We start from the raw sequence: 23,543 nt of genomic DNA, 5'->3' as shown, positions 1-23,543 counted from the left end.
TTTAAAATCTATCTCCTATACTTTTCAAGCAATCTTCTTTAAACTTTCACAGTCTAATCTTTATACAATAACAAAAAATTGTTACTTTGGAATTGAAAAAAAAATTGTAAAAATATTTTTTTTTTGAAAAAAAACACTTTTTTTTTATAATTTTTGTGTTAAAATTTTTATTTTTTTAAACTACTAAAATTCTAAAGTAGCGTTTTTCCTTTTATAATAAGGAACGTTTCCTGAAAATTTGAAGAAGATTGCTTGAAAAATGAAGGAGGAGATAGATTTCTAGTGAATTTTAAAATTTCCAAGTAAAATGATCCAAAAAAGTTTGCGGTCCATACGTATATATTGGAAAATTTTTACAAAAAATTAAATATCTCAAAAGAATACTTTTGAATTCTATAAAAACTGGCTTGTAGTTTGTACTTAAAGCTTTCATATAAAAGCCAAAGTTAATTTTTGTAAAATAAAAAATGTTGGACCCCCCCCTATGGCCTTAAATAAATTATATGTGTGTAATTTGTTGATTATATAATAGTTTTGTTGTACTGCTTTACAAGTTTGTGTTTATAGCTACCAATTTTATTTAAGATTAAAATATGATATTGAATATCTTTACTTCTTTTAATGGTATTTCACTTAACATTTTTCAGGTGTAGGTAATTTATGTAAATAGAATGAGGATTTCACCAAACATTTTACTTAGTAGTTTATTATTTATCTCACTGCTTTCTTCATACCTAGTAGATGCAGGGTTAGTATTTTAAATTTTAGGGTTGAAAAATGTTTGATTTATTTAAAAGTACTCTTTAAATTGGAATAAACTTTTTTATTATGTTAGGAGAGACTTTTACAAAATATTGGGGGTGGATAGAAAGGCAACAACAAAGCAGATTAAATCGGCTTACAGAAAACTTGCCAAGGAAATGCATCCTGATAAAAACCCTGATGATCCAGAAGCTAACAACAAGTTCCAAGAGCTTGCTGCAGCATATGAAGTAAGTTATATGTTTTTAGTTGTTATAAATTAGTAAAAGGTTTAAGTATATACAGGTTCAATTGATACTTAACATGTAAGTACATGACAATTCAGATTCTAATATTTTTAAGGCACCATATCTCAAAATCTAACTTGAAATTTAAAAAAATAAATATACTAAACGGTCCAACTAGTAAAAAAAGTTAAAATATAGTATTTGTTTAAAGAAATAATTCATTATAACTAAAAATTTCTATTATTTAGGAAGTTATGAATAGTTTATTCATGTCTTCAAAATAAATATATTAGTAAAATATATACTAAAAGGTGCAATTAAAAAAATATATTAGTAATAACAAAGGCAGGGTTCCCTTTTTCCCTATAAATCCCTAGACATTTGCAATATTCTAAAAAATCCTTAGAAATCCCTAAAAAAATTTAAAAATATGTGAAAATCCCAACTAAGCTACAAGTTGTTTTTTAGTTTTTACAGTTTTTTTAAAATTAATTTTTGAGGTATATCTGGTCAAAGTGGGAGACTACAATAGGTTCCTTATGAGAGGTGCAAACTAAAACTGCAAATAACTAGAATTCACTAAAAATCTCTCTGCTACGTTTTTAGAGATATCTACCTCAAACTTTCAGGAAATGTTCCTTGCAGTATTTAAAAAATTATGTCGGAACAAAATTTAGAAAAATAAATATTTTATGACAAAAAAACAAAAAAAAAAAGTTTTTTTAATAAAATTTTAGTTTTTTTTATTATTTTCCAACAGAATTTTCTAAATGTTACAAGGAAAGTTTCCTAACAATTTGAGAAACGTAGGAGAAGAGAGATTTTTAGTCAAATGGCTTTTTTTCACAGTTTTAGTTTGTGCCTCCCATAAGGAACCTATTGTTGCCTCCAACTTTGACCTGGTATATCTCAAAAGTTATTTTAAATTTTAAAATCTGTAAAAAGGTTCTTGTAGCTTAGTTAAAACTAGTGATGTACCGGATTCACTATCCGGGTCCGGCCGGATATTGCCATTTTTGTCTGATATCCGGATCTGGCCGGATTCTAATTTGAAAAAAAAGTCCGGATCTGGTTCCGGCGGGTTCCTAACAGAGATCCAGCCGGACCCGGATCTAGTTAGTAAAAAAGAGCATACTGAAAAGTATTTTTTCAAAAACAAACCCTGTGTAAATTGTTAAGAGTCATTTTTGTCAGTTAAAATTAAACACCTACCGTGATTGGCTCATTTTGTACATGTGACTAATTTACATTTGTTTACATTTAAACTATGAAATAAACATTTCATGAAATGCAACTCTTTACGTATGTTGTAAAATTGAAAACTTTTGAATGAATACTTGCATTATTTATTGTTTAAAGTTGAGCTCAGAGAATATTTAGAGTTAACACGGTTGAATGTACGTGCCAATGAGAATCATATGACGAAATGTTTCAAACTAAATACTGATGCAACAAAACATCAGAACATGACAGGCAATTTATATGTAAGCAGTTAGTTAGTTTGGTGTGTAGCTTGAAGCAACAAAATATCTTGAACGTTTTTGTGAATGTAAGTAGTGTTTTGTTTTAAAAGTGAATATTTCAACAGGTGTTTAATTGCTTAAATATTTAAGCCAGGTTTTTAGTCTAATAGTTTTTTAAAAATTTCACAGTTTCTTGTTTACTAAAAGTTTTTTTTAATTTTTAGTTTTTTGTTTTAAGTCATTTGATGTAGATTTAAATAGCTTCCAGTTTTTAAAGTGTTACCAAAGTAATTAATAATTTTGTATATGCTAGTATTTCTTGTTGTGTTTTATATAAAAGGTTCATCACTCAAAACTGTCGTGTCTGATTATAGAAAGTAGTCTCAGTTAGAATTGAGTATTTGTTAGATATTAATTAAATAAGGTAGGATTTAATTATGATGGGTAGTACTAATAAGTTAAGTGCACCACAATCAGTCCACAACTTTACTACCAAATTGTCAACCTTTGCTAGCTGTTCTACTGATTATTAGATTAAAGTAATTTTTTCAGTTTTTAAAAACCTCATTCTGACTCAGGCTTGTTTATACTCACTCTAGCTAGTTTTATTCACTTAAACAGTGGCAACCCTGCTAGTTTGAAAATTTTTGGGAATTTTAGAAAATTTTGAACTGCCTCAGGCTAGTTTAGTTTTTTATAAAATCTCAGGCTAGTTTTCTTTTAGACTTTGAATGAGTTTGAGCTGATCCAATTTTCAATATTTTGTAATTTTCTAGTGTATTTTGTTCAAGAACTTGATTTCAGATTTTTAATTGGAAATAACACCTAAATTTGGAAACCTTGTGGCTAGCTGTTCTACTTATTATTAGATTAAAGTTCTTTTTTTTTCAGTTTTTAAAAACCTCATTCTGACTCAGGCTAGTTTATTCTAGTGATGTACCGGACTCACTATCCGGGTCCGGCTGGATATTGCCATTTTGGTCTAATATCTGGATCCGGCCGGATTCTAATTTGAAAAAAAAGTCCGGATCAGGTTCCGGCCGGATTCTAATTTAAAAAATAAGTCCGGGTCCGGTACATCACTAGTTAAAACTCAATAAAATAAGATCAAATTGTGAAAAAAGTGTAACCTCCCTATGCCCTTAATTTTTACCACAACACTTATACTAGTTTGAATATTTTCCTTAGTCTCAAAGAAAATGTAATGACTCATTTTTTTCTTCTAGTCCCTTTATTTTTACCAAGTGGTTAACTTACTATAAAGAATAATAGAATAATAATTTTAGTTTTGTTGAAGTTGTCTAAACTTAGTTTAAAAAATATTGCACATTAATATAAAATTAATTATTTTCAGTAAAATAAATTTTCTATGGAGTCTTTTTTTACTTTCTTTGATTTATAAATATTGCAAAGAGTTTTATTAAAGTTTTACTAAACTGTAAAATATAAATTGAAAGTTTTTAAAAGCTATTTTTTATTTAATAACTTTTATAAAAAATCCTCTATCATGATTTAAATTTGTGAACTTTTCTATGTCATAAAAATTTTTTAAAATAAATTTCTGTAGAGTATTATACCAACATTTTTTAATAGTTAGTGTCAAAGTAAATATTTAATCTTGCAATTTAAGTAATATATTTAAGCTACAGGACTAGAAGGGCTCCGAAAGTTTACAGAGGCTTCTATATTTAAATTTGACGCTTAAAGTCTAAGTTTCTTTTTATATAAAAATAACTAATTTAATTTTTCTCAAATATAAGCATAAATAAAAAATAAGCAATAAATTAAATTAAAGTTATTTATACAACATATGAAGCATTTTTTCATTGTTTATTTCCTTTAAAGTTTAAAACTCAACAACAAATATATTTTTCTCATAGAAACAATTTAAAATAAAAAAATCCTTAACAGTTGTTATAACTTTATTTGCTTCCATTGTTTGTGTTAAATTTTAGCATTTTTGCTTTATCTAAGTTGTTACAAAATAAGATAATCAAAAAATTCAAAGAATGTTAAGAAAATTAATTTTAAAAGGAAATGTTTTTTTCCATTAGACTTTAAGTTTTATAATATGTTACTACTTTTACATTACAAAGTTTAATTAGCTAGTTCCCTATTAATTTTTATTTTTGAGTTTATTAAGGGCTTAGGGGGGGGGGGGGTAAACACCCTTTTTTGGTTTTTGATCTTATTTTATTTAGTTTTTACTTAGCTACAAGATGCTTTTTACAGATTAAAAAAATTCAAAATAATTTTTGAGATATAGCCGGTCAAAGTTGGAGCCGACAATAGGTTCCTTATGGGAGGCGCAAACTATAACAGCAAAAATAGACTATTTCACTAAAAATCTATCTTCTCCTACGTTTTTGAGATAACTAGCTCAAACTTTCAGGAAGTGTTACTTGATATATTTAGAAAATTCTGTCGGAAGGAATTAAAAAAAAAATTGAAAATAAAAAAATTATATGAAAAATAAACAAAAAAAAATTTTTTTTTGTTTTTTTTTTATGAAATTTTTTTTTAATAATTTTTCAAAAATTCCTTCCGACAGAATTTTCAAAATACTGCAAGTGACATTTCCTGAAAATTTGAGGCAGTTATCTCAAAAAACGTAGGAGGAGATAGATTTTTAGTGATTTCTAGTTATTTGCCATTTTAGTTTGCGCCTCCCATAAGGATCCTCTTGTTGCCTCCGACTTTGACCGGCTATATCTCAAAAATTATTTTGAATTTTTTAAATCTGTAAAAAACATCTTGTAGCTTAGTAAAAACTAAATAAAATAAGATCAAAAACCAAAAAAGGGTGTTTACCCTATGCCCTTAATAGTAAAAACTGATAACTAAGATAAATTCTACAATTGGACCATCTATGGCCTTAATTATTGTTTTATTTTAAACTATGTAAGTCAAGCCTTAAATACTAAATTGTTTTTTTTTTTTTGTTAATTTGAGTATAGAAAACTTTTAACCTACTGTTCTCATACATTTAGATTTGATTTATTTTTTACACTAACTTTTTTATTAAATAACTTGAAAAAAAACTATATTTCTAATGAAATTTTTATTTTAAAAACTGTTTACTTTGGTTCAGCTTTAGATGAGAAGTATTTATGTTTGCAACCTGAACTTAATGTCTATTAAAAACATGCATTATATACAATGTATCCATACCTGAATTTTTAAACTATTACTATCTGAGCTAACATAATAAGTATTATTGTGAGACTAAAACAACTGATAATGTATTTTATATATTTTCTTACTTAAGTTGTAAAAAGAAAGTTTATATTTTTTCAATACAAAAACACTCTATTTTTTATATCTTTTTCATTTAATTTTAATATTTCAGGTTTTGTCAAAGAAGGATGTACGTGCTAAGTATGATAAATATGGTGAGGAAGGTTTGAAAGATGAAATGAACCATGGTGGACATGATCATTTTTCTAGGTTTAACTTTTTTAAGACATAGCTTACTTATTTTTATTAGGACAATTGTTTTTTTACAACTATAACTAGTTGAACTTAATAAGTAAAATTTTCGTATCTTATAGCAGTTAGTTATCAATAAGTATATTAAAAGTTACATACACTTTTTACAAACTAAGACGAATGTAAAAAAAAACTTTAAAAATAGATTTTATTATGAACCTTAAGCCAAAAAAAAAATCAAATTTTATACTTTAACCTTTCTTACTATTGTTTCACAGTGTTACCGTATGAATTAGTCCTCAATTTTTAGAAGTTTATAAGTTGCAAAGATTTAAAAACTAATTTTATTTGTTTTTTTGAAATTTTTTATGTACTTTAAGTAGTTTGTGTCAAAATGCAACATAACGTTAATAAAATTGAGTAGTATAATGTAATCTAACAATATTTTTTTTAGTTTTATATTTTGTACGTATAATGTTAGGCCTGTCTGTTTTAATATTTTGTTTTCAATTGCCATATAAAAACCCACAAGTATTTTATGAATTAATCAAATAAAAGGTTATTTAAAAAAATCCTAAAAATTATTGTTTTTAAAGTTATTTATATTTTTAGTGTTTGAAAACGATTAATTTTCTTAGGTTGTAGTAAAGAAAATTGATTTAGTTTTAGTATGTAATTTAATATTCTAGAAAAATAGGATTAAGTAGCTTTTTTTACATTTAGAAATTGTATTTTTTGTTTTATAAGGTCAAAGGGGTGTTAACAACTTTTGTAATTTGATCTTGTTTTGAGAGTTTTAAGCTACAAGTTGATTTTCTCATATTTTTGGTATTCAAACTAACTTTTGAGATATGGCCGATTAGAATTAGATAGTACAATAGGTTTCTTAAAAATAAGTCCTACAGTGTCCAAATATAATATATTGCTTCAATTTTATGCTACAAGCTACAAGTTGATTTTCTCATATTTTTGGTATTCAAACTAACTTTTGAGATATGGCCGATTAGAATTAGATAGTACAATAGGTTTCTTAAAAATAAGTCCTACAGTGTCCAAATATAATATATTGCTTCAATTTTATGCTCTAAAATCGTTTTAAAAATTTGTTTTTAAAAACATGTGAAATCATTTGCAGTGTTTAAAAACTTTCTAGTTTTATCTTCATAACTACCCAAAAAAACATTACTTAAACATTATTATTACTTAATTTTATTATCATAAAATTACTCTAAATTTAACTTTTTGTATAGCGTTTACTTACATTATTACTAACTTAAACTATTAATTGAATAAAGTAAACAAATTACGAAAATAAAAAGTTGAAAGTTATTAAGAAATTAAAGTTTGCTTTTTAATAATTTTGTTCTTTGTCGGTTTTCAACATTTTATTTTTCAATATTTCTTTTCTATAGCATAAGGAATAATGTTAGACTTTAAAGTGTAGTTGTTCTAATTATAACAATTTTGTGGAATTATTTATGGTCTAAAACAAATGAACATAAAGTTAACAGTTAAAGAAATTTTAGTTTAAGCTTATAAAATAAAGTCCGGAAATTTTAAGTTAGCAGAAATGAGGGTGTGAAATATTGTATACCGATTTTCTTTTAATTTAACTGAAACTAGAGGTATAAAATAGTTTTGGTAATGAAATCAATATGGTTATTATTTCTAAATTTATATAAATTATTCTGTTTTAAGAATCGTTTTGTAATTAATTTTTTTTTGTTAAAATTTTTAATTGATTTATAAGAAAAAATATAAGTTATTGTTATATTTACGAGTATAAAATTAGGTTTCATACTTATACAATAGTTCTAAACAGCTTCTTCGGAGACTTCTTTGGATTCGGTGGTGGACAGCAGCAAGGCGAGAGGGAAGCTCCCAAAGGAGATTCAATTACGATCCCGCTTGAGGTGACACTTGAAGAAATTTACCAGGGAAATTTTGTTGAAGTATGTTGTGTTTTACATATGATTGTATAATATTGTTTATTACTAGTTTAATGTTTTTAGTTTTTAGATATTTTATTTAAAGGTTGGCAACCTTACTGTTTAATAAACTTATACTAGATACTTTTAAAATAAAGGTTTTTGTTTACTTAATTAACAATAGTTAATCTTGAATTACAAAATCTTTTCCCATCCTAAAGCAAAATTAATATTTAGTACATAAATTAAATCTACAGTACCTGAACATCCTCTATAACCTTATCATTCTACTACTCTCCTAAATCCTTATTTGTTTCACAGATGAACAGGTACAAGCCGGTAGGAAAGCAAACTTCAGGCACGAGGGAGTGCAACTGCAGGCACGAGATGAGAACCCAGCAGGTTGGACCCGGCAGAATACAGATGAGCCAGGTCAGAGTTTGCGACCAGTGCCCCAACGTTAAGTGAGTTGCAGTTGTTGGTACTTTCTAAACTTTAAGTGGAAAATAAAGTAGAAACACTCCGATTTACTTCCGTAGGATTTATATCATTACATCCAAGGTTTAAATATACTTTAAATTTTATGACTAATACTTCTTAAGTACAAATAAATTTGACGAAGTCATATTTCAATACGCTAATATGGATTGTTGAATTTTTAGTTATTTACTTTATTTTATTCAAGTTTTTAAAGCTTAATTAAACAACTTGCAGGTTCGTCAACGAGGAGAAGACGCTGGAGATGGAGATCGAACCTGGCATGGAGGAGGGTCAAGTTTACAGCTTCTTCGGCGAGGGAGAGCCGGATGTTGATGGCGAGCCGGGAGACATCAATTTCAAAATTAAAATCCTCAAGTGAGTTGCTCGCAAATGCCTAAAAGCAGTTTTTGCTGAACATTTGATATTTTACATGTTTTTTAAAAACTAAACAGTTTCATGTATCCCTATTTTAAATCAAAAATCTAGATTATTTTGATAGTATCTATTTTTACTGTGCTCAACAAAGATAAGATCAAAAATTTTGATTTTTTATAGGACTTGCTTATTTATCAGCTTCAAAAATATTTGTTGAATATAATTTAAGCTCAATACTAGTTTAATTAAGATAATTGGGCTTAAAAGTCTTTCACTAAAAGTATATTATAGTAATAACATTTATAGTTTTACAATAAATTATTACTTATTACTAAAAGTATTAATTATATTTGATTTTAATTTTAGGCACAAAGTGTTCGAAAGGAAAGATTTAGATTTGTACACCAACGTGACTGTTTCACTGAACGATGCTTTGGGCGGATTCACAACTCACATTAACCATTTGGATGGGCATAAAGTTAGTGACTCACTGATAACATGTTAAAACAAATCGAGTAAAAATTAAAACTTGCACGAAGTAAGTATTTATTTCTATGGAAAAAAAAAAATATATAAAACAGGGTTGCCAAAAAACATGAAACCTGGAATTTGAGAGATTTTGATAAAAAACCTGAAATTTAAAAATGTCAAGTAATAAAATTTTGATTCGACACGAATAATCTATCATATATGATATAAATAAAACATCTTTGTCATCATCAAAAAAAAATTTATTTAAAAGCACATTTAAAGTAGCTTAACATAATTTTTTCAATGTTTTATTAATTAACTAATATATTAATTAACAGAATCTTTTATCTTAAACTTAACTTTCAACTAAAAGTAGACCCAAAAATAATTACTTTTAGAAACCTGGAGAATATTTGCCAATAACATTTGGCAACCCTGATAAAACAAAATATATCATAACATCATTATTATAACATTATCTTATATTTTTAGATAAATATTTTATCTAATGTATGTAGTATTTAAAATAGATTATTAGTTTTGCAACAAATTTTTGCTTTTTATAATAAATTGAGTTGTTTTACAAGTTAACTGGCTGCAATAAAAGTATGACGTTATAATAGGTAAAGGTGCAACGCGACCGAGTGACGTCACCTGGAACCAGAGTAAGGAAGAAGGGCGAGGGGTTGCCTAGCAACGAAAACCACAACGTCAGAGGTGATCTGTACATAACTTTTGATGTTGAATTTCCCAAGGGAGCCTTGAATAATGACCAGAAGCAAGGTATTTTTTATTAAATTTTTTGTGTTATTTATTTAACTTTTTAGGTTTATTTTCTCTTGTTTCTAGCATTATAAAATATGAGTTATTTTATACCACTATGGACCAGAATTGCGCTGAACTTGACATAAGAAGTCAATTTTTGTATAAAATAAATAAATGTAGTTTTTAAAAAAATATTTTTTCAAAGTAGCCCAAGGTTATAACAATTGAATTTAAAAACGAAGCAAACAATTCTATTAGAACAAAAGTTTTTAGGACTAAAGTAGTACCTTACTAAAATTGTTATTGATGTATGCTTTCTTAGTATTAAAAAACAGATTTGTTTTACACTTGAAAATTAGGCAAGCTAAACAAATAAATTAACTTTTTTATTAGCTTGTAAATATCCAGTAAATGTTAAATAGAAACTTTTGATAATGAAAAAGAACTTTTTCTACTGAAATAACTTTTAAAAGAAGTCTCGGTTAGAACTGTCTGATTTTTTTAAGTTTTCAGGATCATTATGATTTTTTTATCACTTTATTTATATCTAGTAAGTCTGTGGTTTTAAAAATATATACATATATATTCCCTATTTGTCCACCAAGTGCCTTAATCTTTCAAGGTTTACTAAGTAAAATTGAAAAATCGTTCTTTTCTTTATTCGTATAAAATAATTTATAACACTAATTAATAATCAAAATTCTTAAATACCTTTATAAACTAGGTAAAAATAAAAAGTCAAGTATAACTAGTTTTTAACAAATCTTTGACGTTGAACAAATATTTTAAAATACAACAAAATTTTATATAAAGTTGCCTCATGCCAACTTGCTACAAGCTCTAAATGAGCTAGAATCTCATTAACTTGTCAAGTGCTTGTCCACTGTTATCCACTTGTATTCCTTATAAATGTGTTATGCAAGTTTACATTTAAGTAAAAGTACTTAAATATTTAATTAATTCAAAACATTTTTTAACTCTTTAATGTTTGAAACTATTTGGAAATGCAGTTTTTTATTGAATATTCAATATAAACTAAGTTCTATTAAATTATGATGATAAACATTTTTATTTTAAATTCTAAAGTTAATTACGTTTGACCAAAATTAAACAATTAATTTTAAGAAAATATGAAAAAAATGTATAAACTTTAAAAGTTTATAGATTATTTTATATGTTTACTAAATTGTTTTGATATATGTCCTAATAGTATATAACTATTTGTAGGTTTAAAGAATGTCCTGAACTTCCCTGACATAGAACCAAGTGTTTACAATGGACTTCAGGGATATTAGTTTAAAATTTGGATTTTATTTATTTTTTATAGCTTTTAATTTTAAATTTTAAGTACTTAATTATCTTTTTTAGATAACCACTATCAATTTTTCATGCTTTTATTAAAAAATAGGTGATTGTAAATTTTAAAATTTAATTATTAAAGAAACTCAAAACTACTTTTAATTTTGAAAAAAATAAAAATTAAATTTTATTGCCATTGGAGAATTTTTTACAAATGTTCGCAGTTTTACGTTTTATATAAAATTGGTTTAAAATTTATTGTTTTTTTTATCCTTTCCATTTTTACGTTCTTGTTTTTTGTTAGCAATATGTTTAGCTTTTTACAGTTAAGTTTATTGTTTTTGGTGTTGTAAAGATTACAATAAAACGTTATTTTTTTATTTTTCTTTTATAAGTTTTAATGTAAACCACGATTTATTAGCTGCTCACTGTATTATATACAAAAACTTTATTAAGAAGTTTGTTTTTACTTGTTATGGTACTTAAATCTTTATAAGCATACTCATAATACCAAAAGATATGTCTATATGCGATCCCTTATTTATTGCTTATTTAGTTTTTTTCTGTAGCAAATTAAAAAGTTTTGTTTCAAACGTTTATGTTTTGAATAAATTGTTTTTGATATTTATACTGATTATTCGTAAGGTATTTTATCTGAAAACATTTTTTAATATACTTAATTGATTGCATCCAACCATATTTCCCAGATTTAACATCACAGGTTTTTACTACTTTATTATCTTTTGCGTTATCACTTTAATAGTTTTTCATACTTAATCATTGTCCTGTAAATTTCATTTTTCAAGGATTTCAAAAAAGTTTTCAAATCTAAATAAAAGTTTGTTATAAGTCGTACATCAAATAATCAATTTTAATTATAGGAAGTTGTAGCATTTTTAATGGTCTTTGTTGTAACAAAATGGTATTTTTAAATAAGAGTATCCAAGTAATTAAATGTTTAAAATATTAGTTATAATATTTTTTGTATAAGAAAAGAGAATATGTATAATAAGGAATCTAACGGAGTTATATGCTGAAAACTAAAAGTTTTAAAGAAATATTGCACACATTTTGGAACTTTATACGTAAGTACTACCAACCGTGTTTCAACCTTAACTAAAACAGTAATCATTAAAAGTAGAGTGCTAGCTATATCAGTGCACTTAAATAAACTTCTTGGTGGATACTGTTTAAAAAGATAACTAAATATTTAAGAAATAAATATGAGTATTTAGCTAATAATTGATACGTTTATGTTAATTTAAAGCCAAATTATCTGTTCGTGACTTTTAATAACAAATATCCTTTCATATTTTAGCCTACTATATTTTACTTTAACCACAATACTTTGTCTTTAGCTACTAAGTTTTCATAAAATTTCGAAATGTACGGCTTAAAAACAATAACAGTAAACTACTGACAAAGGTTTCTATATCAAGAAAATATTACTAAATATAAGTCATTTTGATAGTTTGTTTCGTAGAAAGTTTGTTGTACGTTAGGTTAGCGAAATTCTACACAGTGGTTCTAAAATACTATTTATATAAAACAGAATTGAACATTTCTGCCGGTAACATTTATTTGAGCATTTCAGTTAATAAGAATTTAGCATGTCACAAAATAGAGTAGTTTGTTGTTAAAAGTATGTTTCAAGACACTTAAAGTCAAATCAAAATATAAAAGAAATACAAGGTTCTGTTAATCGTTATTAAAGTTATATAATAAGTAATATACGTCGTAGTTTCACGCTTATTAGAGAATTTATTGTTTGTATAAAGACTCAGTTAAATTTTTATTTGGTTTTAACGGCTGAAAATACTTGTTACAATTTCATGAGTCCCAGTTATAAACTAATGAAATTTTGTTCGAAAGTTAAAACTCTAAAAATTAACTTAGTGAGCTGTTTTCTAACTAACTAAGTTTTAAATTGGTTAGTTATTTTTAACAAAATTAATGATAACTAAATCAAGTTTTTTATTATTTGTGACTTTTTAAAGACTAACCATAATAAACTAAATGTTTGAGCCTAAAAAAAGACATATATGAACATGATATATAAACAATTTTTTTTCCTGAACAAAATTTAGTTACGTTTAACTCTAAATTTGTAAAGTTTTTCTCTTTTGCTAAACACAACAGTTAAGTTTTCGGTTTAAGTATTAATATCTTTCGCACGTTGCTTGTGGTTGGTCTGATGGACCAGGTTGGCTACGGCGCGAAGAGTGTGGGTCAACACCCCTTTTATTGATTCCTCTGTCAATGTTTCGCTGGCTACAGCGAGTTTCGGGGTTGTTGACCTTGTCTAAGGTATGATGTATGTTCTCTTTAGAGAACATACTATCCTTTTTGGTGGGCTTGGCTCTATTACTCATTATGCTATACCCACTATATACTATATAATAGTTAGGTATGGCCCACTAGTTATTTAATTAAATTTAGATAATTTAGATATTTAGATATTTTAGATATTTTGATATTTTAGATATTTAGATTAATCAAATTTGGTTTGTAAATTTCAGAGATTATTAAGAGCACCAAAAAGCAGCTTGCTTCTTAACTAATTATCCACAACAAAGCTTATTTATTCAATTTTATATAACCAATTTACAGATAATTTCAATATAATGATCTATTAACACCAAAGTTTAGTTATTTAAATTTATGCAAAATCAAAAGTACAATTAACTACAATTTTATTTTATCAACAGCAGAGTTTATTCAAATTTATGCAAACCACAGTAAAATTAACTTCAATTTAACTAATTTAGAAATTTCAATTTAAGAGACAGAACTAGAAAATAATAGATTAATGACAATACTCACAATTTAGCACCAGGAAGTTCAGCTTGAGCTTTTTCAAATCTAATCATTTAAAACTAAAGGCGGCAAAGTTAACAAATTAATAAAAAACCCCTAATTAGAGAAAACTCTTTTGCTAAATTTAATTTTTAGCCAGAGGCGTTACATTTTCCCCTCTTATTAAACATTTTTAGAATTTTAACTTAGGTTTTTTAGATAAATATTAGTTTTAAGGTGTTAAACGTTTGTTAAACTGAAAAAAACTTTAAATATAGTCCAGGTGAAAACCATTATACACTAAAGCACTCAACTTAGAGATATATAAGCATGCAACATAAGTTTATAACTTTCTTTTTGTAATTTACATGTAATAAACAGAAATAATATTTTAAGAGATACTTATGATCATCAACTTTATGTGCTAAAACGTACTTGCATATAACAACATTTTTGAGCTAATTCAAAATCTGGATTTAAACACTCTACTAGCTATTTTTAAAGTAAAATTAAAACTATAAGTATTTAAATGTAGTAAATGCTTAAGACACTTTTTAAGTGTGGTAAAAATGCTTTTTTTTACAAAATAAAAAAGAAATTCTAAAGAAATTGTAAAGAAAAGACTTTTTTAAAATATAAATTTACAAGTTCCTAATTACAATCATGAGTCAAAAGTTTGTTTAAAAGTCAGTGTTTACCGTTCATGATGATGGTTCCTTACTCTTACACTGGAGGTTGAGGCTCGGCCTCTTCTTACTCGCCTTCTCCTCTTCTCTGGTTGCTCCAGCTGCGGCCGCTCTTCTTGTAGCGGTTCTCCCGGAACTCTGGCGGGAAGTTTGGCTCCACTGACGTCCTTCTCCGCGAATTAATCGCTGGCGACCTGGCGTTGTTCACCATCGTCATCAACGCCAACGGATTTGAGGGTCTGCTTGACATCATCAGCAGACGGGTTGGCATTGCCCCCATGGGATTCGAAGATGTGCTGCCATGTATGCATTTCCAGACGAATCGACATCGTCACTACCATTCTGCTGTACGTAGTGGCATCTTGTTCTTATTAGAATGGTTCATTCTGAGGTCTCTGGGGTGTGGCAGTTCGACTTACCCCACCAAACTAGATGAGTGAAAGTTACTGAGCCATGATTTTTACAATTTGCTTGGCAAGCTTTCCCAGTGCTAAACAGGAGACAACCAAAAAACAATGCAATATAGAACATTTTAGATTTTTATATAAAACATCACACAGTACCTATTTTAGCTAAGATAATTACAAAAAAAAAATACATGTCTATAAGATACCAATTTTTAATGGTTGTACAAATAAATATAAAATCAAAAACCCCATAAATTTTAAAATTGAAAAAATTCTTAAAGTTAAGTCATTTAACAATAATATAAAAAATGCAAGCAGCTTCTAGGTGTTGTACAAAATAATCAGTGAAAATCAACTGTTGCTTATTTGAATAAGCTCTTAAGTAGTATTCCTCTAAAAAGTACCAAATATCTTTCTATGCTTGTACAAAAAAACACCAGGTCTCCTGGCTTTGACCATGGCAGGCTTGTAATTATCCAATATTATCTCGAGCTCGTAGTTGTGGTTTGGCTTTGCGTGGTAGGTTGGCTTCCTGGTAATTTCAGGGAAGTCCATTAATAGTCTTTTGCATTTTTCTTCTAACGGAGTCGTATTCTTACCACCCAGATTGATGTGGTTGACTGAAGCGACTATAGGGGTGGGCAACTCAGCAGGTGCGAACAGTCTAGCTGATTTGTTTGACCCCATCTTGCATAGTTGAGAGGTAGATGGCAGGATCGCTAGTTCGTTCTTTCTTAACAGGTCCATGCCAATAATGCCAAAGTGGCGTGATTCTTGAATAACCCAGAACGAGTGGTTGATGGGTTCTAAATTCCCCAATTGAAGTTCGACATCCGCGCTACCAATGGGGTGGGTTGTTTTGTTACCAAACCCTTGGATGGTTCTACTTTGTTTAGGAAAATATTTGTCTATACCGTTAGTCAATTCCTTCGGCAGGATTGAAATTTCGGATCCGCTGTCAACCAAAAAGATAACATTTGTGTTTGAATCCGCTAAAAATAGTAGGCCCTGAGGGAGGTTCTTCGGTTTGGGTGCAGGGAATTTATTCAGTTGAAAAGTCCATTTTTCTACACTTTTGTCTTTATTGTGATTGGTAGTGTCGAGAGATTTTTGTTGTGGTTCTGGCTGCGGTTGCGCTGACCGTTGGGACTGCCCGTTGTGGTGCTGGCTAAGGTGGCTCGGATCGTTGGCGCTTGTCGTGGAGGTGCTGGCTAAGGTGGCGCTGACCGTTGACGCTGGTCCTAGTGATGCTGGCTGTGTTTGCGCTGACCGTTGGGACTGCCCGTTGTGGTGCTGGCTAAGGTAGCTCGGATCGTTGGCGCTTGTCGTGGAGGTGCTGGCTAAGGTGGCGCTGACCGTTGACGCTGGCCCTGGTGATGCTGGCTGTGTTTGCGCTGACCGTTGGGACTGCCCGTTGTGGTGCTGGCTAAGGTAGCTCGGATCGTTGGCGCTTGTCGTGGAGGTGCTGGCTTCGGCGGCGCTGACCGTTGACGCTGGCCCTCGTGATGCTGGCTGTGTTTGCGCAGACCGTTGGGACTGCCCGTTGTGGTGCTGGCTAAGGTAGCTCGGATCGTTGACGCTGGTCGTGGAGGTGCTGGCTTTGGTGGCGCTGACCGTTGACGCTGGCCCTGTTGATGCTGGCTGCGGTTGCTCAGAACTTTGGTTCTCATCAGGTGTTTCTGCTGCACTACGTGAGGCTGTTTGCTTTATATGAAAAGTCATCTTTGGTTTGTTTGAAGGTGTGGACACTTCATTTCCTGGATGACTTATAGTGCAGTTTGAGGCATTTCTGGTTGATCTCGGTTGAGATGGGGGTTGCTGTCGAGGGGCGGTTTTATTTACAAACTGGACAGCTATGGTGTGAGATAGTGTAGCCCCAATCACTCTCCCTCTCACTGCGGAGAGTTTGGGAGCTCGTTTTTTGCATGAGGCGGAGATATCACCTGGCTCCTTGGTAGGTCTTGAGCCTTTGAGGTGTGTGAAACCTGGTGGGGAACCTGGATTTGAGGATCCATGTATGTATTCTGTCTAACCTGAGTTGAGATGTCGTGATTTGTCCTTGTGGATGGATTTAGACTTCTCAATTCATGTAATTCTTCTTGTAATTTTCGAAATTCCTTTAGAAGTTTAGCCCGTCGAATTTGTTCCTTCAAATCTTTGATCCCCTGTACTAACTCCTCGGCACCCAGTTCTTGAGGTGGCACTTGAATAGGGGGTCTCCTGTTGTTTTGGAGGGAATAGTCCATGTTTAAGTGGTTAGGTTGGAATTGTTGTTGGAATGGCAAAGGAGAGGTTCTTGCTGGAGGAATGGAGCTGTTGCTAGGTGTAGAATTTTGTTGGGGTGGGTAGCTTTGTCTTGGCAGACCACTTGGATTAGGCTGGTCTCTAGGTTGTTGATAACTGCCCATTGCTGCCTGGGGTTCTTCCTCCTTTTGGTTATTTCCTGACTGATACCCCCCTATGTTCATGTCAATCTCGGCACTGATTTCTCTACCCTGTGTATCAATTAGAGCGTGTTCACTCACGTCGTGGTCACCATATCTTTCGCACGTTGCTTGTGGTTGGTCTGATGGACCAGGTTGGCTACGGCGCGAAGAGTGTGGGTCAACACCCCTTTTATTGATTCCTCTGTCAATGTTTCGCTGGCTACAGCGAGTTTCGGGGTTGTTGACCTTGTCTAAGGTATGATGTATGTTCTCTTTAGAGAACATACTATCCTTTTTGGTGGGCTTGGCTCTATTACTCATTATGCTATACCCACTATATACTATATAATAGTTAGGTATGGCCCACTAGTTATTTAATTAAATTTAGATAATTTAGATATTTAGATATTTTAGATATTTTGATATTTTAGATATTTAGATTAATCAAATTTGGTTTGTAAATTTCAGAGATTATTAAGAGCACCAAAAAGCAGCTTGCTTCTTAACTAATTATCCACAACAAAGCTTATTTATTCAATTTTATATAACCAATTTACAGATAATTTCAATATAATGATCTATTAACACCAAAGTTTAGTTATTTAAATTTATGCAAAATCAAAAGTACAATTAACTACAATTTTATTTTATCAACAGCAGAGTTTATTCAAATTTATGCAAACCACAGTAAAATTAACTTCAATTTAACTAATTTAGAAATTTCAATTTAAGAGACAGAACTAGAAAATAATAGATTAATGACAATACTCACAATTTAGCACCAGGAAGTTCAGCTTGAGCTTTTTCAAATCTAATCATTTAAAACTAAAGGCGGCAAAGTTAACAAATTAATAAAAAACCCCTAATTAGAGAAAACTCTTTTGCTAAATTTAATTTTTAGCCAGAGGCGTTACATTATTACTTAAGTATTTTAAAATAAGACTAACAATGCTAAACAATAATAACAGTTCTTTAGCATGATAATATTTTTTTTTATAAACAAAACTTAAGTAGTTTTTAGAAACTAAACAATTTTAGTAAAGTTTCTTTCAACAACTTGGTACTTTCGAACTCGACATTAACTTTTGAATGTGTTGATGAAATTTTGAAAGTCTGCTTTTGAAACTTATAAAAAAACTCAGAGATTTTCTAAATTACTTTTTAATATTTTGTTAAACGTTTTAAAATCAACTTGTATTTTGTATCAATTGGTTTTATTTAGCTAACAGTTACTCGGTAGTAGATATTTTATCTTAATATTAAAGTTAGCTTAAAGTACTTTTCAGCACTTTATGTTTTTAAAGTAACACATACTGTTGGTAAAATAATATATTTGGATGGAATTAGTTTCACGAGTGGAACAAAAGATCATTTTAACTGTTTACGCACGCCTGGTGTGATTAATATATTACAGATTCTAAAATACTTGTTGATTTTTTGTTTCTTGTTATTAAAGCCCACGGTTCTTGCTAATCTACTGGAATTAGTGTTACTGTAGTAAATTGCTACGTTATGATTTATATAAATTTATCCTTACTTTACTATATCGATCTAAAACTAAATTTCTAATTTAATAGTTTGTTTAAACAAACTGGATTAATAATAAGTAGATAACTTTACACAGGTTTAAGTTTACAAATATTCTTTTAATATAACTATTTAAATGCAGAATTGCAAATAACTATAAATGAATTGGTATGTATTTAGATGAGTTTTACTTTGAAGTGCATGTTTTGTATTGTAAAACACTGGTCTACATTGCATACTATACTTAATAAAATAACCTAATATAAATAAAACAAAAAGTTTTATGTTTATGACTTTGTTCTGCAGAATTAATAGAAATTTAAGTGTTATCAAAATAAATTAACATTTTGATATGTTATAACACTATGATGTGTTATACATTGTGCTACTGTTTTATTTGCTTGTAGTATTAGTTTCTACTATTGCCTTTCATTATTTCAATTTATTTTATTTAAAACTTTTTTTATGGTAAAAAACATCTTTCTCAAACTCTACCCTTTGCAACAACATTTTCTTGGGCATAAGCGAGTGTGTTATATTAAGTGTAATTTTACATGCTCCCATAGTATTAAACTTTTAATAAAAATAAAATAAAAAAACAAATACTATTATTTAAAAATAAACTGTTGGTAGCGCACCATTTAAAGAATACTCACAAGGCAAAATCTTAGCAAAAAACATTACTAAGTGCTTTTCATTCTTTAATATGAAAACCATAAAGCTCAAATCATCTTTTTATTCAATAATATTACAAAAAGAGCTAAATAATAGTACTTCAAATGGAAATTAAACATGTATTCATCCTTTATAGATAGTATAAAGCAGTTTTAATGCATTATCAACATACAATAAAAACTTTATTTACGTGTATTTAAAATAAATTAACTTAAGCTAAACTTAACCCACTCCAAGTAATTAATATTAAAATATCTGTTTAAATATCACCATCTAAAGCACTTTAGTTTCTTTTAAATTAAACAGGGTTGCCACTCGTTTTTTCAATTTTTTTTCCAGGTTTTTCAAATTTCTTCCAGGTTTTTAAAAGTACACATTTTTGGGTCTATTTTTAGTTTTAAGTCTATTTCTAATTAAGAAACTGTGATAAATAGTATAAAAATATTGAAAAGATACTGTAAAGTTACTTTAAATGTGTTTTTTAATAAAAAATTTTTTTGATGATGACAAAAAGTTTTAATTATATGATAGATTTTTTTGTTTCAAATCAAAATTTTACAATTGAAAATGTTAAAATTATTCAAAATTCCAGGTGTTTTGATCAAAGTTCCAGGTTTTTTTCAAAATTTCTCAAATTCCAGGTTATTTTAGCCTAAATTGTCAAATTCCAGGTTTTTCAAGGTTTTTCCAGGTAAAGTGACAATCCTGATTAAAAAAAAAGTATTAATCTTGATAATTCTAAATGTTTATTGAGCGACAAAAAAGCGCTCAAAATACTTGGTCCTAGGACCTGGTATACGAAAAAACCTTTCGGTTATGGCATGACTTAAGTAATATTTACGAACTTATTTACTAAATAGACATAAAGAGATTTTTGATAAAACTATTCCTTCTTTTTATAATCAATAAGACTTCTGAACTGGTCCATTACCCTCTCTTCTTTTTTCTCTCTCTCAAGCTTATCAAACGTCGCGAGAGCGCGCTTCTCGTCCGCCGAATAAATTTGATTTTCCTTCCTCAGGCGCACGGCTTCCATGCGACGATGCCTACTGCCGCTCATGACGTATCCTTGATCCTCGTAAGACACAATTTCCTCGCTCGTCAGTCCGATCTCTCCTCTTCTCGGGATGCGCTTGCCGTCTTGGACGTAGGCAGCCATCGCCGCACCTTCGCCAGGGAGCAATGCGTGACCAAAGTTGATTTGTTTGTTACCAGAAGCACTGGGTGGTAACGGGCCAATGACGACATCATCGTTATCAGATCCATCTTCCCCTTTTGAGGCATCTATGTTTGGGAGAGAGGAAACAATCAAGTTGTTCTTTTGAACTTGTGCAGATTTCTCTTCCCAGATGATTTCTTCTTCATCGGCGGTGGATTCGGATAAAGATCTTTTTCTCTTCTTTTTTGACTTTTTCTTAGACTTTTTATGTTGTTTTTTAGACTTCTTTCTTTTTGATACTTTCCTCTCTCTTTCAGAAGAGCTTTCAGATTCTGAAAAATCGCTTCTTTGTTTTCTCTTTTTTCCAGACTTTTTTGCAGATTTTTTTCGTACCGAGTTTAAAGATGTTTCATCGTCAGACGAAGATACTGTTGGGTGGAGTGGAGAATTCTCCCATGCTTTTGATTTATTTTTAAATATTTTCTGGCGCTCCCTTTTGTACCTTTCTGAAGAGGAAACTGAATCTAGTTGTTCATTTCTTCTAGAAGTTTGCCTTTCCTCAGGTCTGTAGTTTCTTTTGCCTGATCCATTGTAGTTTTTACTTAACTGATTGCCATTCATCTAGTGATTTAAATTTTGCTCTGCAATGTATAACTTTTTAAATTCTTAAACCTTAATATTAATTTTACAATCAAGTTTATAAAGTTTTTCATAAAACACTTGCTTAGGCTTTACTCATTAAGTAATTTATATTTTAAAAAAGTTTTTTTTTTATATTTGTTATGTGATATTCTTTAATAGTGCAAAACCACCCATACATCTAGTAGTTTTATATTTATTAGTACAAGTTTAAGTGGTATCTAGTATTAATAAGATCAATATAAGTAAACTGGTATTAGATTGAAAAATATTTATTAAATAAGTTTGAATGTATTTATAAGTAAAAGTATTAGTAACTTAAGTATGCCAACATGCCCTGGTATCAGGGTCTGTGCTACCCCTAACAACTTAAAGAAATAAGTTTTTATTGTCACTGAAAATTTGGATCATTTTGCAGTCAGTTGTAATTACTTTAATAAGAAAATCTTTGTAATGTCAAAGTTACATATCATACTTAAGAAGTAGCCTTGTATCTATTTAAATAAACAAAATAAAAATCAACCAAGTTATTTAAAAAAAGTGTCATTTTATCAAATAAAGCAATCAAAAACAATAATACTGTTCAGTAAACTCATCTTAATATTTTCAAAAACTATTTCAAAAACTTCAAACTTTAATTATACTTGAATTGAAAATAAATCTTATAGTTTTACATGCTAAGATGTTATAAGCTCTGTTTAAATTACAACTGGTTTAAAAAAATGCATACTGCTGATATAGAGTTTCCACACTGAATTTTTTATAATTAAAGTTTATTAATTACTTACAATAAGAACACTTAATAATACTTAATAATTTTATGATAATTCTTATAAAGTTACACAAATGTTGCCATTATTTGAAAAAAGCTTGAACATTTTTAATAAGTATTAATATAAAAAAATGTTATCTAAGCTTGAACACTGAGTAGTAAATCATAAAAAAAAGAGTAATTAAAACCAGCATAAAATTTAGCAAAATATCCTAAATAGCTGAAGATTTGGATAAAAAGTTTAAACCATTTTTTTGAAAGATCTGAAAAGTTAAGTAAGTTTTTGTCTGTTAAGTTTTCAATTATATTTCAAGTATCAAAAGTTTTATTTAAAACTAATCTAACATAATGAGTTTTTCGGTTTGTAAACATAAAAATATTATGGGTTACTAAAGTTAATAAACTTGTATGAATTAAGTTTACTTTTTACCCAAAATATTAATAATTAAAAATAAAAGTACTTATATAACTAAATAATACGTAAAGCTATTCTGTATAAAATAGGCATACCAATGAGTGGCTATACTTTATATTTAAGAACAAGCACATAATCCAACAATAATATAGACTATAGAGGTCATCTTAAATTATAAAATACTTTAAATGGAGTCAAAATCTTTACACATAATGTAATCTAAAATGATACATTTTAATACTGTAAAACCTGGAATAATAACCAACTATTTGAACTTTAATCATAAAACACTTGGAAGAAAATAAATTGTTTATAAAAAACTTTACAACAATCAATATAAAAATCATAAAAAGTTAAATTTTGGAACTACATCTAGAAGGTCTTAACTCGAACCTCTCTCCCACTCTCTGCAGGTATTTTATATAACTTTGTTCTCAATTTTATTCAATACTATACTGAACTTAAGTTCCGGTTGACTTATTTTATATTATTCAATATACGTTGAAGATTTTTTTTTTGCAAAAAAACGTTTAATACAGGACATCGTTATATTTACTAAAAGTAATTTAAATTTAATTGACCTAATGAAAATCAATAAATGAAACCATGAAACATGCAAACAATATGTCAACAAAAAACCTTTTAGTGATAAGAGTTGTTTCCTAATGTGAAATTATCACAACCCATTAAACTTATCTTATTATACTACTCACAGGGTTGCCACTCATTTTTCAAACAATTTTCAGGTTTTCCAAATTTCTTCCAGGTTTTTAAAAGTACACATTTTTGGGTTTATTTTTAGTTTTAAGTTAATTTCTATATAAGAAACTGTCTTAAATAGT

General features: G+C 28.8%; 2 protein-coding genes across 2 annotated transcripts; one reads left to right on the top strand and one right to left on the bottom strand.

The window, feature by feature from the left end:
• The first annotated feature begins 645 nt into the window (after positions 1-645).
• Positions 646-11,815, top strand: LOC145837218 (dnaJ homolog subfamily B member 11-like). The gene is made up of 9 exons (XM_082944998.1): positions 646-748; positions 836-992; positions 5,802-5,899; positions 7,704-7,833; positions 8,131-8,273; positions 8,524-8,664; positions 9,031-9,142; positions 9,759-9,918; positions 11,128-11,815. The coding sequence occupies exons 1-9, from the start codon at positions 672-674 to the stop codon at positions 11,193-11,195; spliced, it is 1,086 nt and encodes a 361-aa protein (XP_082801124.1). The 5' UTR covers positions 646-671; the 3' UTR covers positions 11,196-11,815.
• Positions 11,816-20,599: 8,784 nt separating this feature from the next.
• On the bottom strand, positions 20,600-21,496 carry LOC145836649 (uncharacterized). Its single transcript, XM_082944436.1, has one exon. It carries the CDS (start codon positions 21,494-21,496, stop codon positions 20,600-20,602), a length of 897 nt encoding a protein of 298 aa, XP_082800562.1.
• Between the last annotated feature and the right edge of the window lie 2,047 nt (positions 21,497-23,543).

The sequence above is a fragment of the Thalia democratica genome, chromosome 5, assembly GCF_965202585.1.
Source record: "Thalia democratica chromosome 5, ktThaDemo2.hap1.1, whole genome shotgun sequence".
In the NCBI taxonomy this organism is placed as follows: domain Eukaryota; kingdom Metazoa; phylum Chordata; class Thaliacea; order Salpida; family Salpidae; genus Thalia; species Thalia democratica.
This window is presented reverse-complemented; position numbering and strand designations above follow the sequence as displayed.

Bases quoted from the DNA above. Each gene is read 5' to 3' on its own strand.
- LOC145837218 (XM_082944998.1), top strand. From the start codon at position 672: ATGAGGATTTCACCAAACATTTTACTTAGTAGTTTATTATTTATCTCA. The intron at 7,834-8,130 runs GTATGTTGTGTT...TTTGTTTCACAG, and splicing joins ACCAGGGAAATTTTGTTGAA to ATGAACAGGTACAAGCCGGT. The intron at 8,665-9,030 runs GTGAGTTGCTCG...TTTTAATTTTAG, and splicing joins TTCAAAATTAAAATCCTCAA to GCACAAAGTGTTCGAAAGGA.
- LOC145836649 (XM_082944436.1), bottom strand. From the start codon at position 21,496: ATGAATGGCAATCAGTTAAGTAAAAACTACAATGGATCAGGCAAAAGA.